The sequence below is a fragment of the Schistocerca cancellata genome, chromosome 9 (assembly GCF_023864275.1).
Source record: "Schistocerca cancellata isolate TAMUIC-IGC-003103 chromosome 9, iqSchCanc2.1, whole genome shotgun sequence".
Classification (NCBI taxonomy): Eukaryota; Metazoa; Arthropoda; class Insecta; order Orthoptera; family Acrididae; genus Schistocerca; species Schistocerca cancellata.
Genome location: NC_064634.1, coordinates 207723379 through 207739207, shown reverse-complemented (window position 1 = coordinate 207739207; position 15829 = coordinate 207723379). Strand labels below are relative to the sequence as shown.

General features: G+C 44.2%; 1 protein-coding gene across 1 annotated transcript in view; it reads right to left on the bottom strand.

Annotated features, from left to right (window-relative positions):
- Nucleotides 1–1058: 1058 nt before the first annotated feature.
- LOC126100616 (uncharacterized protein CG3556-like) overlaps nucleotides 1059–15829 on the bottom strand; it is a 646754-nt gene continuing 631983 nt past the window's right edge. Inside the window, exons 9-11 of the mRNA XM_049911243.1 lie at nucleotides 12732–13023; nucleotides 8407–8561; nucleotides 1059–2012 (exon numbers count right to left, since the gene is read on the bottom strand). Of these exons, the coding sequence (XP_049767200.1) occupies nucleotides 1951–2012; nucleotides 8407–8561; nucleotides 12732–13023 (509 nt within the window). The 3' untranslated portion in view covers nucleotides 1059–1950. The remainder of the gene's footprint in view (nucleotides 2013–8406; nucleotides 8562–12731; nucleotides 13024–15829) is intronic.

The following is a 15829-nucleotide window of genomic DNA, read 5'->3' as shown; positions in this document are numbered from 1 at the left end:
ATTCTCCATTTTTAGCTGTTTTGTGCATTGTTGTCAAAGGCAAACACAAGGGAATAGTAGGTTCCACTTGGAGATAAGCTTATTACGGTGAAAAGAAAACAAAAATTCTCCCTTTCATTTACAAAAAAATATAACTTGATTTCCATCGACTTTTTTTTGCCACCATTTCATTTCTAGCCTAAAGTAAATATATTATCTCATGTTAAAGAACACAAAGTAAATTTATGGAGGAGAGTGTAATGTGTTCATTCAGTTGTGAATGTGAGAAAGGAATCAGGTCCGTAATTTATTATTTTTGGATGATATTTTTTGATTAAATTGGATTCTGGGTTGATTTTGATTCACATTCACAATTATTTAAGAACTTAAAATTACTAGCACAATAAATTCCAGCAGAGTCACATGCAGGTAATTTCCCATTTTACCTTAACGTAGGAAATCACTTTAGCTCCCACTTCAAATAATAGCACTCAGTGAAAAAAGAAGTGGGGTACAGTTTCTTGATATAAATTGATAAGGGTGCATAGGAATCATGGGTTTTAGAGTTGTGCCAGAAATCACATAGAATCTACTGCCACATCACTGACTCAAGAACAGCTCATTGCTGTTGTGAAGGTAGATTCTGAAAATAAATTTTTACAAAAGGTGAAAGGTAAAATTCTGTGTTAACTGTGAAAAAAATAGGATATTAACATTCCTATGATCCATAAAGACTGACAATGTCTTTTACAGCTAGAAACATCTCAGAAGCGGTGACAATGAGTTAAGCTAGGAAAACAGTGGAAGAGACAGAATTACAGTTCATGTACATCCATAAGATTTATATTATTGAAACTAATATGGCTCTTTAAAAATACTTTTCATTTAGAGAGCAGTAACTGCATATGGCAATGCTTCACTAAAATAATGCTTCATATAAATGCTGTGATCATACAGCCAAATTAAACTCATAAACTTTGTCAACATATTAACTACGTTATCTGGAAAAATGCAAGTAATTGCAGTGAGCTGAATTTTTTTTCATGAGAGAATTCTATTACAAATAAAAAATGTTCAGTATTCACAGTTTTCAAAGAAATACCTGTGAAAGCTGCACTGTTGAAGGTAGTCAGCGTTGTACCTTGAATCATACAATGTGATACTGCCATGAAAGAACTGCTGAATCAATTTCACCGCAAGGAAGGATTGCTATATGAGTTCGGCTCTCTCTGCAAATGACTAGCACATTTCTCTTTGCCTTTTTAGAACTTATAATACTGTATAGAAAACGCAGTTTCACAATGAGTTGAACACCTCAGACTATTAAAACTGGAGATAAGTTGTGTGACTAGCGTTTACTTCCATACTTCACCGAAACAGGTGAAGTGAAGCTTTCTGTGCCAAACTTTAATGTCTGAGCGTATTTTTACTACTTAGGTGTGTTTAGAGGAATCTACTTTAAACATGTATAAATGCACAGCTTTTCGCATTTTGAAGGTAATTTTGCTATGTCAGATTTTTGGGTAGCTTGTAGTATGTATAATGGAGAAGTGATGGATATGAAAGGAGTTCACACGAAGATACTGAAAACCCACACAGTTTGTGGTCAAGTGTTATTGAAAATGTTGCAATACAAATCTCAGAGTATTCACTAGGATAGTAGGTTCTTTTTGCATATTCCGTAAAACAACAATGTGATTCGCCTAATTTTCTGACAAATTTATGATGGCAGTAGCAAAATTACGGAAAATTCGACAACCTAGTTCCAGCACCCTCCACACTCCTCGGAGAGTGCGTGTTACAAAAGGCAGTAATGATAAGTTGCAAAAAAAAAATTCATTATCGTTTTTTCAAATTCAATTCTGGGTAGCTTGTCGAAAAAACAGTTCTGAACTATTGTTGAAAACAGGAAAACCCGGAAGAGGGTATCGGCGAGAAGGGTAGAGAAGACGCCATGACGCACGTCTGCCGTTACAGTTTCTTGTACCAGAACAGGTAGTGGTCACCCTCGTCCACGAACAGCCCGTCAACACCTGCAGACAGGAAAAGGGAACGAAATTAGTCTTGTTGGCTTCAAACTTCTGATTATCTCAAAGAAAAAAGACACACACACACACACACACACACACACACACACACACACAAAAGCGCGCGCGCGCAAACGCACTGCTACGGATAAAGGGGTGGATAAAAATATGGGAACACCATAAACACAATAGATTATGATGCCTAATACCGCGCAGTTGTCGCGAATTGGATACGAGGGTGAGTCAAATGAAAACCTTAAATATTTTTTTAAATATTATTTATTTTGCAGAAGTGGTAGAAAGATGTATCACTTTTCAACATAATGTCCCCCACGCTCAGTGCAAGTCCTCCAGCGCTTACAAAGTGCATAAATTCCTTTAGAGAAAAATTCTTTTGGTAGTCAGCGCAACCACTCATGCACCGCGTGGCGTACCTCTTCATCAGAACGGAACTTCTTTCCTCCCATTGCGTCTTTGAGTGGTCCAAACATATGGAAATCACCTGGGGCAAGGTCTGGTGAGTATGGTGGATGAAGAAGACAACATGCAGGTCTGTGGTTGTTGCATCTGTTGTACGGGCAGTGTGGGGCCTTCCATTGTCATGTTGCAAAAGACACCTTCTGACAGCAATCCATGTCGCTTTGATTCGATTGCAGGCCGCAGATGATTTTTTTAGGAGATCTGAGTATGATGCACTGGTGACGATGGTCCCTCTAGGCATGTAATGCTTCAAAATGACGCCTTCTTCGTCCTAAAAGAGAGTCAGCATAACCTTCGCTGCTGATGGTTCTGTTCGAAACTTCTTTGGTTTTGGTGATGTGGAATGGCGCCATTCCTTGCTCGCTCTCTTCGTTTCCGGTTGGTGGAAGTGAACCCAGGTTTCGTCCCCAGTAACGATTCTTGCAAGGAAGCCATCATCTTCTCGTTCAAAGCGCCGAAGAAGTTCTTCACAAGCATCAACACGTCGTTCTGTCATTTCAGGAGTGAGCTGCCGTGGCACCCATCTTGCAGACACTTTGTGAAACTGGAGCACATCATGCACAGTGTGGTGTGCTGACCCATGACTAATCTGTAAACATGCTGCACTGTCATTCAGTGTCACTCTGCAGTTTTCCTTCACTATGGCTTCAACTGCTGCAATGTTCTGTGGAGTCACAACTCATTGTGCCTGATCTGGACGGGGAGCATCTTCCACTGAAGTCACACCATTTGCGAACTTCCTACTCCATTCGTTGACTTGCTGCTGTGGCAAACATGCATTACCGTACTGAACCTTCAGTCATCGATGAATTTCAATAGGTTTCACACCTTCACTACGCAAAAACCGAATAACAGAACGCTGTTCTTCTCTGGTGCACTTCTCAAGTGGGGGGGCCATCTTTACACTGATACTGCGACGGTATGTGTACACCTGCACTATGCTGCCATCTATAGGCCATTCTGAACGCTTACCAACTTACAGGATAACGGCGCGAAATTTCGATTTGTTATTATAAATTTAAGATTTTCATTTGACTCACCCTCTTAAATACAAAATGGTTCAAATGGCTCTGAGCACTATGGGATTTAACATCTGAGGTCATCGGTCGCCTAGAACTTAGAACTAATTAAACCTAACTAACCTAAGGACATCACACACATCCATGCCCGAGGCAGGATGCGAACCTGCGACCGTAGCGTTCGCTCGGCTCCAGACTGTTGCGCCTAGAACCGCACGGCCACTCCGCCCGGCTCTTAAATACAGGCCGTGAACGGTACCCATGGGGTTCTTATAGCATTCTTACTGCAAAACATTGGCAAGTTCAGATAACGCTCATGGAGGTGGATAGCCGTAACGTATCCTTCTCTCCGAAGAAGACCACAAAGATTCAATAATATTAAGATCTGTCGACTGTGGAGGACAGGAGAGATGTGACAATGCATCCTCCTGCTTACAAAACCAGTCATGGGACACGCAAGTTATGTGAATAGAGGCCTTGTCGTAACCCAGCATCTCAGATGGGGAAGAAACATTGTACCATGGGATGGACCTCGTCAGACAATACGTTCACATAATCCTTGGCAGTAATGCGATCTTGGAGAGTAACAGCGGGCCCATGGAGTACCACAATGTGGCTGCCCAAGTCATCAGCGAACCCCAGTCATGTTTCACTTTTGGGACGCAAACTCGACCAGAAGCTGGAAACAGTGTGCAACAAGACTCATGCGACCAAATGACTTTCTTCCATTCCTACACAGTCTAGGTTTTATGGCTTCAGTACCACGTTTCCCTGTTACGCCCATTTGCACCACTGATGTGTGGTTCTGGAATTCCAGATTGTCCTACAATTCCCTGCTTCTGGAGCTTCCTTCACGTTATTTTAGTGCTGACAGGAATCGAAAATGCAACACACAGTCGTGCAGTAACTTTTGCACTTGTCGTCCTCTTATTTTTCGTCACAGTTCTTTTTCATTGACCGTCTGTCACGATCACACATATGCTTCCGTCCTCGTTGGTCTTAGCGGATGATGTTTTTCTGCTTTCCCAGTATGCAATATAAATCTTCCGTACGGTGCCTCTTGAAACACTAAACATGTCGGCAACCTTGGTTATGGGAGCATCCACCATAGAAACACTTACAATCTGCCCACATTCGAATTCTCTTAGCTCTGACATAAAGCACTCGCAACTACATAGAACGCTGTTATGACCACAACTGACACTTGCAATGTGTTAAGGATGTTCCTCAGAGAAAAACAACAGCGCAACATGCAGGCTTGCTTAGCAGCTGCATTTTTTTTTCAAGCATGCATTTCTACCAGTGTTCCCACGTTTTTCTCCAGGCTCTGTATTTGAATGAAAGAATGATTGATTATATCTTCAGCTCCTGATTCAACCCTTTACTACACGATCTATCCAGCAGTACACGCCCCCAAATTTCTCGTCGACCCCATCGATTTGCCAACAAAGCATTGTGGCGTAATTACAATTTTGGTAATCTACAAGGAAGACATGCGAAAGAGATCTGATCATTACGTGGAGGTGACCTGCTCTTTCTAGTACAGTTGTCAAGTACTTTGGTATCGTTTTATGATTCTTAGATACTTAAGATGTTCTTTCAGCCTGGTTATGTTCTGTTCTGGATACAGTTGGTATGTGCAGCCAGGTACTTGGTATTTGCACCTATGTTTTCCATCTTAGTCATGACTTTCCCTGATGTTGTTCGTAACTCTCAGATTACAAAATAAGTTTTTTTTCAGTTTATAATCTTTACTGCTTTTGTATTTGTCTGTCTGTTGTTAGTTAGGGATTTTTGTAAGTTTTATAGCTTTTATTACTTTTCCCCACCGGTCTTTTAACTGCGACAGCCTCGTTCTAAGCAGTATATGGTTTTCGAATATATCTTACTATTATATTCGATAGTTAACTCGACTGGAACTTTATCTTTTATGGTCACTTAGGCTGGACACAGACCTGTTTTTTTTTTTTTTTTTTTCATTTTATTAGGAGACAACCCGTTCCAGTAATACGTCTTCATTGATACATGTTGCACTGTTATTTATCTTTGTACGAAGAAGTACTTCTGTGTTTCAATGTTCCATCGTACAGATGTCCCTCTATTTTCGTTGCAGGCAGGTATTTTAATTTTAATTTATATTAAACTGGCAATGTACAGAGTCTTTTATGACTATCGAAGCTACGACTTGGCCTATCTGGGCATGTCTTTTAACGCATATGTGACTGGGCAGTATTTCCGCATACTACTCCCGAGTTGTCAGTATATGCCGTACAGTGGGCCGGGACGCAGAGCTCACATACGCTCAGCGCTGCTTGTGTAAGCATTGTTTATTTTGGGGGTTCTCAGAATGGGTTTTCAATTTCCTTTGGGTATCATCATTTATCGCCAACGGCCTTGCCACAGTGGCAAAATCGGTTCCCGTCAGACACTGAAGTTGAGCGCTGTCGGGCTAGGCTAGAACTTGAATGGGTCACCGTCCTTGTTGGCAAGCAGGATGCACTCAGCCCTTGTGAGGCAAACTGAGGAGCTACTTGACTGAGAAGTAGCGGATCGCGTCCTCGTAAACTGACAATAACCGGGAGAGCGGTGTGCTGACCACATGCCCACCCTCCCATATTCTCATTCTGCCACGCCTATGGACCGAGGATGAAAGGGCGGTCGGTCGGTACCGTCGGGCCTTACGATGCCTGTTCGGATGCAGAGAGAGTCATTATTTATCATCACGGTTCTTTGTAATTTGATTGAGTATCAGTATCCTTGTTTGTTCTAGGTTACATCTCACATGTAGTTCACTGTCAAGTTTTCTGACGTTGCATTTTTATACGATGATCAACATAATGGTAGTGGACGTCTATGTTTTATTGCGGGCGAATTCCATGTTTTCAAAAGGTCCAATAGGCTCCCTGTTGTTATTTATAATGCAATCTGAATTTTTGTTATATAGTTTACCCTACATAGGTTAACAAAACGTTTTTTGCATATTCTTTAGGTCAGTCGTTGGGCACCTGACGATGTGTAGCCACGAAACTAGTGGTGAACCAACAGGAAATCAATAAATCTTCTCATACCAGCTGTAGCTGTTATTTTTTTCATTCAAATTATAAGATTAGCTCGTGATTTTACTGTCCTCAGTGAAAGTGAAGAAGAATTACAAGAACCGTTGACTGTAAATGAACAATGCAATGAGTACAGAATATGGATTGAGAGTAAACCGAAGAAAGGTGGACGTAATGCGAAGTACCAGAAATGAAATAACGGGAAATTTAAAGTAAAAATTGGTAATCACGAAGCAGACAAAAAGGAATTCTGCTACCTTGGAAGCGAAATAACACATGGTGGGTGAAGCAGGGACGGCATAAAAACTGGACTATCACAGGTAAAGACCGAATTCCTGGCCAAAAGATGTATTCCAGTATCAAATATCGGCCTTAATCTGAAGAAGAAATTTCTGAAAACGTACGTTTGCAGCAAAGCAGTGAATCGTGGACAGTGGGAAAACCAGAACAGAAGAGAATCGAAGCATTTGAAATGTGACGCTGCAGAAGAAAGCTGAAATTAAGAGTAAGAATAAGTAATGGGGAGGTTACTCGCAGAACCAGCGAAGAAAGGAACATGTTGGAAACATTGCGAACAAGATGGGACAGCGTGATAGGACACGTATTGAGACATCAGGGAATAACTTCCATGGTGCTAGCGCAAGCTGTGAAAACTGCAGAGTAAAAACTACAGGGACAAACAACGATTGCTATACGTTCAACAGTCAACGTAGGTTGCAAGTCCTACTCCGATATGAAGAAATTGGCGTAAGAGAGAAATTCGTGGCGGACCGCAACATACCAGCCAGAAGACAAATGATTAAAAAAAATAATAAATTAAAATCGCTCAAGCATAAAATAAGACTGTGGACCTGCAACCTCGGACAGTCGAACGACCACAAGGTCAGTAGATCCACGGGAGCTTTTGAATTGAGGGCCTGCTGTTGGGTCTCGCCTCTTATAAATTAAACGATTAAGGGCAGAGACAGATCTGAATGGCTCGAAGTGTGGTCTGGATTATGAGCATACAGCTGTAAGAATTAGATTAAGTTTGTAAGCCAGCCAGGGAAGATGCTTTGCAGAGGAAGTAACTGAGGAAATGATGCAGTACATCAACCGTAGAACCTGGAGCAGCTGTAAGACCATCAACAGATTTGTCCACTCGTGATTTTCTCACACCGAAAACGAAGAACAGCAATAGCAAATACAGCGAAAGGCATGATTTTTCATTTCCGACAGAAGATGCCCATATGTTGTCGAGTTTCTGAGGTACAGGTACGATTAACAGGTCGTGGTTGACGCCTTTGATCTTGGATTCTCTGTTAGTCTACTGGTGTGGATTTTGATGTGTTGATATCGACTGGGATGCAGGCAAACATTTTTGCCGACTGGGTGTTGTGGAAAGACTATCCGAGGATGACAGAAATTACTACATACCAACTGGACGACATATAATGTGACTGTAGTGTTCGGTTTCATGTTTGTTGCCTGATTCAGAGCTATAGATCTTGTTTAATACGATGACAATAATATTTATTTTAGTGTTTGATTCATTTCAGTGACAATTTGTTGTCACGTAATTGCCTACAAGCGTACTGTACCCTACTGAATCTTCCTTCTGATTCCGTAATTTACCCTACAGTCCTCATCTTTCCATACAAAAAGTGTTTTAAGCTCTTCTTCTACTTCCAGTTATTCTCACTGAACCGTAACAGAACTTCTTTTCACTTTATTTCCTCAGCTCACTATGGCTATGTCATGTAGTCATGGTGGAAAATCAACACAAAATTTCGGAAAAGAGAAAGAAATCTTTAGTGTCACAAACGAAACGCCGCTCGTGTTACTGCACTGCACTGCACAACATACCAACAGGCGTGATGAGTTGATTTGATGGAGGATCTGCAGGGTTTGGCAGCGTTGGCGTCTGGTACAGCAGCCAGAACAGGTAGCTGGCCGATTCCTCCTTGCGACCCGCCAGTGTGTGTACATAGTGCCCGTTAGGCCACTCCGTCGCTTCGAACCTGTGCAGAGTCAGAACGAGGGAAGTCGTTTAGTGGGCGCGACAGAATTTTAACATGATCGGTTACAACAGACAAAACAAGTTTAGCAGCATGTAAATATGATGGTAATAGTGATGATACAATGGTGGTGTTTGTGCTTGTAATGTGATGATCGCAATGGTTGTGGTGATTACGATGTTAGCGGCAGTAATATGGGATGATGGTGATTCTAATATCGAGTGTGGTATGATAGCAGTGGTGGATGATCCATTAGTATAAGGTAACCTGGCAATGAAAAGATTTGATTTGGGAATGAATATATGCATCATAGTGATGAACATACACTCCTGGAAATTGAAATAAGAACACCGTGAATTCATTGTCCCAGGAAGAGGAAACTTTATTGACACATTCCTGGGGTCAGATACATCACATGATCACACTGACAGAACCACAGGCACATAGACACAGGCAACAGAGCATGCACAATGTCGGCACTAGTACACTGTATATCCACCTTTCGCAGCAATGCAGGCTGCTATTCTCCCATGGAGACGATCGTAGAGATGCTGGATGTAGTCCTGTGGAACGGCTTGCCATGCCATTTCCACCAGGCGCCTCAGTTGGACCAGCGTTCGTGCTGGACGTGCAGACCGCGTGAGACGACGCTTCATCCAGTCCCAAACATGCTCAATGGGGGACAGATCCGGAGATCTTGCTGGCCAGGGTAGTTGACTTACACCTTCTAGAGCACGTTGGGTGGCACGGGATACATGCGGACGTGCATTGTCCTGTTGGAACAGCAAGTTCCCTTGCCGGTCTAGGAATGGTAGAACGATGGGTTCGATGACGGTTTGGATGTACCGTGCACTATTCAGTGTCCCCTCGACGATCACCAGTGGTGTACGGCCAGTGTAGGAGATCGCTCCCCACACCATGACGCCGGGTGTTGGCCCTGTGTGCCTCGGTCGTATGCAGTCCTGATTGTGGCGCTCACCTGCACGGCGCCAAACACGCATACGACCATCATTGGCACCAAGGCAGAAGCGACTCTCATCGCTGAAGACGACACGTCTCCATTCGTCCCTCCATTCACGCCTGTCGCGACACCACTGGAGGCGGGCTGCACGATGTTGGGGCGTGAGCGGAAGACGGCCTAACGGTGTGCGGGACCGTAGCCCAGCTTCATGGAGACGGTTGCGAATGGTCCTCGCCGATACCCCAGGAGCAACAGTGTCCCTAATTTGCTGGGAAGTGGCGGTGCGGTCCCCTACGGCACTGCGTAGGATCCTACGGTCTTGGCGTGCATCCGTGCGTCGCTGCGGTCCGGTCCCAGGTCGACGGGCACGTGCACCTTCCGCCGACCACTGGCGACAACATCGATGTACTGTGGAGACCTCACGCCCCACGTGTTGAGCAATTCGGCGGTACGTCCACCCGGCCTCCCGCATGCCCACTATACGCCCTCGCTCAAAGTCCGTCAACTGCACATACGGTTCACGTCCACGCTGTCGCGGCATGCTACCAGTGTTAAAGACTGCGATGGAGCTCCGTATGCCACGACAAACTGGCTGACACTGACGGCGGCGGTGCACAAATGCTGCGCAGCTAGCGCCATTCGACGGCCAACACCGCGGTTCCTGGTGTGTCCGCTGTGCCGTGCGTGTGATCATTGCTTGTACAGCCCTCTCGCAGTGTCCGGAGCAAGTATGGTGGGTCTGACACACCGGTGTCAATGTGTTCTTTTTTCCATTTCCAGGAGTGTATATGCTTTTGTAACGACTGAAAGATGCGAGAAGAAAACAGGTCTGAAAGAGAGAGAGAGAGAGAGAGAGAGAGAGAGAGGAGCAGTTGGAAATTGGTCATGCGACGAGAGAGATGATGTGGTAAGAGAGACATGCCCTGGATGTAGCGACTGAGATGATGTTACTGATGTTTGAGTGGTGTGTAATGCTGTTATCGTGACTAAATATCGTGTTGGTGATGAGAACAATATGTTGATGATGATGATGATGATGATGATGGTGTGGTCAATAAGGGAGAGTGCTGTACCTAGGAACACTTTCGCCTCTAGCTGGCCCTATAATACAAGTTCAATGTGTTTTCTTATTCCATTTGAAATGATGTCATTCACTTTAAGTGTGTTGTAGCAATTTTCTGAAATTTCAGAAATTACTCCGGAATAAGTAAGGTTTTTCCAAATGTGAAAAACTGTTCGATGGTACAACATGGTCGTGTACCTAGCAACAAATATTGTATACAAATCTAAAGGCTTGCAATCGAGAAAATCCTGTTAGTACTATATTTAACAGTCTGTGTGTAACATTATTATTCTATTATACACCAATAATCAGTAACAAACTCAAATAAGAAACAGTGGTTTGAAAAACCAAAGTTAAATACATTTTGAAATAGGACCATTGTAAATCAACAGATATTGCCATTTTCAAGACGGGAAAATTGGTAAGACCTTGGAGAAATTTAGTTATTTTGTAAATATCACGTTTTACATGATGAAAAGACCTTCTGCTTGAAGGTAACTAGAAGACTGTGCACGACTGACGAAACATGGCTTCCAAATGTTATGAAACTAATTTTAAAAAATACAGAATTTTACTTTGTAACTGAAGTACCATAAAAAAGCTTCGATATACAGGATGTAACGAGTATAAGTGTCGATATTTCTATTGTTGACCGAGGACAATGTACTGAAGAACATTACATCAGTATTATTTATGGCATTGGAGACTAATAAGCCATTACTAGTCGTATGTTTTTAATGTGAGTAGTTCCTCTAACTGCACATGTCAAAAGAAAGCCATAAATGCTTACGTATTTTCACCTTGGCAGCAGGTCAGTTGTTGCAATGTGACTGCATGGATACAAAATAGTCAGACTATACTGACAGGCGCAGTCCACTTAGTGGTGCAGTTACGACCGTGCAGAAATCATCAGGTCATAAAATTATGACGTATTTGTGAGAAAACTGTTCGGTGCAGAAAAAAAACAACCAACACACTGATCTGTGTACTTATTAATGTACACACATACCCGATAGCACTTAAATATGTGGAACTCTTAAAACGTACAAGCGCTGCACAAAACACGACCTCATGTTCTACAATAACAACAAAAACAGTGGAAAATGACAGAAACTGCTTCTGGCGGCTTCCAGTGCTTGTTCTGCACGCTAGTAAAAAAGGTCACTAGGTTGAAACAGCATCTAGGAAATATCGTGTGTTCCTAGGTACAACACTCTCTCTTACATTGCAGGACAAAAGTATTTAATCATAGAAATGCGTGAGGTATGTTCTTCAGGACATGTCCGAAAGGACAGACACTAGGCAGAATCCACAGCTGTGATATATATGACGTAATTGAAGGTGGAAGTGGATGAAAGGAAAGGGAAAGAATTAGTGGTGTGGCACTGTATGCGGAATCATCAGCGACAAGTGAAAATGTGTGCCAGATGGGGACTCCAACCCGGAATCTCCTGCTTTCTAAGCGGCTCCATTAACGAGTACATCACCCTGACACACAGTTGATCGTAAATGTATTGACTATTTTGATATGCTCCCCGCCTGACACACACTACCACTTAGCAACACCTATCCCCAGTCTTCGTCCATATTCTCCAAACTTACTAATTTTTAGATTCGCAGTTTAGGTCGAACGTAAATGTAAATCCCCACTGAAAGTTTTAGATTAATTGCTCAGCGAAGCGAAACAGTTATACGAATATTCTTTGGGACAGACACAACATTTTCATATAATTGATTTGCATCATTGGGTAATTAATCCACAACCTTTAGTGTGGATGCACATTTAGCGCCTGTAGGAATCTAAAAATTTGTGAGTGTGGAGGACTTGGACGGGGCCTGCAGATAGGTGGCGCTAGATGGGAGTGTGGGTTAGCTGGGAAGCATACTGAGACAGTCAAGATATTTACGATAAACACTATGACCGGGTGGTGCAGTGGTTAATGCAACTGCCTAGTAGGCAGGAGATCCCGGGTTCGAGTCCCGGTCCGTCACACATTTTCACTCGCCGCCGCTGATTCAGCATAAATCCCAGATGTAGCTTATATAATTAATTTCTTCCCTTTCCTTTTTCCCCCTCCAGCTTTACATATAATTATTTGGACTTAATGTGTGAGCTAGGCTATACAGACGACGTCAGGGAGCGACTCACTGGTAGTGCTCATCCTGCTGGGCGGCGAGCATCATGACGTTGTAGAAGCTGGAGTTGCGCGCGGGTCGCAGGGTGAGCGAGTAGTTCTCGGAGACCTCGGTGCCCACCCACAGCGAATACGTCACCGTCACCTCGTCCGGCTGCTGGCTCGAGTTGCGGTTGCCGGATGACGTCACCACCTCGTCGCTGGGTCCGGCGCTGGAGCCGCCGTCAGGGCGCCCGGGGGACGTCGTCGCGGCTAGCGGCGGCGCCAGAGGGGCCGAGTTGCCGCCGAAATCGAAGGACACCGGGCCTGCGGACGTTGGCATCAGAGGACTGCCTGCACGTACTCTCAGGAGCACAAAAACTGGCTGTCAGTAACTTTAGCGTTAGATGAAGGTTTTTATACCACTACATTAAATTCTCTGTTACATGTCAGTGTTCCAGGTTACGCTATGGACACGCCTGAAGTGTAATCTACATAAATAAAAATCAGTTGCCGCATGTATTAAACATCATCAACTGAGAACAGATTAACCGATTTGGTCGATTTTTTGTTGTGTTCGTTATTGTCAGGGCAAGGTTTCAACGAAAGACAATTTTTGGAACATCCAACGGATAAATAGGTAATATATAAGGTGGAAATTCTGCGCCCGCGTCTCGTGGTCGTGCGGTAGCGTTCTCGCTTCCCACGCCCGGGTTCCCGGGTTCGATTCCCGGCGGGGTCAGGGATTTTCTCTGCCTCGTGATGGCTGGGTGTTGTGTGCTGTCCTTAGGTTAGTTAGGTTTAAGTAGTTCTAAGTTCTAGGGGACTGATGACCATAGATGTTAAGTCCCATAGTGCTCAGAGCCATTTGAACCATTTTTGGAAATTCTGCTGCCGAAAATCTCGAAACGTTGCTGACCAATTTACTAAAATTTTCAATGTCAATAAAATTATATACTTCAAGATATTACATACATCGAAAGAAGTTCTGCATCACCCCGGTTCCCAAAGATCCTGAAAATAAACGTTGACTGTGGAATTTGTGCAACATACACAGTCCTTTTGACTCTTCAGAGATGTCACTAAACCCGCCGAGCGGTTCTATGCGCTTCAGTCCGGAACCGCGCGACTGCTACGGTCGCAGGTTCGATTCCTGCCTCGGACATGGATGTGTGTGATGTCCTTAGGTTAGTTAGGTTTAAGTAGTTCTAAGTTATAGGGGACTGATGACCTGAGATGTTAAGTGCCATAGTGCTCAGGGCCATTTTTTTAAACCCGCCCAAATATGTAAACAACCATGCATGAGCAGCGCCTATTAGACGGAGGGGGTCCGACAGCTGATCAGTTCCAGTCATTCCACCAGGAAGGAGTTCCACGCATCGTGTTGTCTGTAGTTCAACCAAGCCTAGACGGTCAATACCGCGGTTCGATCGCGTCCGAATTGTTACTTCGTGCCAGGAAGGGCTCTCAACAAGGTAAGTGTCCAGGCGTCTCTGAGTTAACCAAAGCAATGTTGTTCGGACACGGAGGAGATACAGAGAGACAGGAACTGTCAATGACACGCCTCGCTCAGGCCGCCCACGGGCTACTACCAAAGTGGGTTACCGCTACCTACGGTTTATGGCTCGGAAGAACCCTGACAGTATAATAATGATTTTCGTGCAGCCACAGGACGTCGTGTTACGACTTAACCTGAGCGCAATAGGCTGCATGGTGTGCAACTTCACTCCCGGCGTCCATGGCGAGGTCCATCTTTGCAACCACGACACCATGCAGCGCGGTACAGATGGGCCCAACAATATGCCGAATGGACCGATGAGTGTCGCATATGCCTTCAACCAGACAATCGTTAGAGTCGTGTTTGGAGGCAACCCGGTCAGGCTGAACGCCTTAGACACACTGTCCAGTGAGTGCAGCAAGGTGGAGGTTCGCTGCTGTTTAGGGGTGGCATTACGTGGGGCCGACGTACGCCGCTGGTGGTCATGGAAGGCGCCATAACAGCTGTACGATACGTGAATGCCATCCTCCGACCGTTAGAGCAACCATATCGACAGCATATTGGCGAGGCATTCGTCTTCATGGACGACAATTCGCGCACCCATCGTGCAAATCCTGTGAATGACTTCCTTTAGGATAACGACATCGCTAGACTAGAGTGGCCAGCATGTTCTCCAGACATGAACCCTATCGAACACGCCTGGGATAGATTGAAAAGGGCTGTTTATGGACGACGTGACTCAAAGACCACTCTGACTGATCTACGCCGAATCGCCGTTGAGGAGTGGGACAATGTGGACCAACAGTGCCTTGATGAACTTGTGGATGATATGCCACAACGAATACAGGCATGTATCAATGCAAGAGGACGTGCTACTGGGTATTAGACGTACCGGTGTGTACAGCAATCTGGACCACCTCCTCTGAAGGTCTCGCTGTATGGTCGTACAACATGCAATGTGCAATTTTCATGAGCAATAAAAAAGGGTGGAAATGATGATTATGTCGATCTCTATTCCAATTTTCTGTACAGGTTCGAAACTCTCGGAACTAAGGTGAAGCAAAACTTTTTTTCATGTGTGTATTTTATTTTATTCTGAAATCAACCAATTTCGGCATTTCATTATGCCATCCTCAGGCCTCATACGCTTCTATCCAAATAGCCATAAATCACGGGATATCGTGAATTCCAATCGTTATATAATTCCTTAGGCGATATCGTAAAGAATGTTCGGATGGACATCGCTACTCTACCGAACATTCACACAGAAATTGACGTACAGAGGGGTGGGAGGAGGAGATCGACAGAGTGGTGGCGGCGGGGGGGGGGGGGGGGAGGGCGGATGTTATCCACAGAGAGGCTGGGGGGTGGAAGGAGGAGGAGATGTATGGAGGAGGAGAAGGAAATGGACAGAGAGAGAGGGGGGGGGGAGGTGTTTATGCACAGAGAGATTGGGGTAGAAGGAGATGCATAGAGCTACTGAACAAGAGGGGAGAAGGATGTTATCCATAGAGAGAGAGAGAGAGAGAGAGAGAGAGAGAGAGAGAGAGGTTTAGGATGTATATTCGATTCCTATACATATTTAGCACTTGCGAAGCATTGACAGATTCACGAGTAGTATTATAAAATTATGAT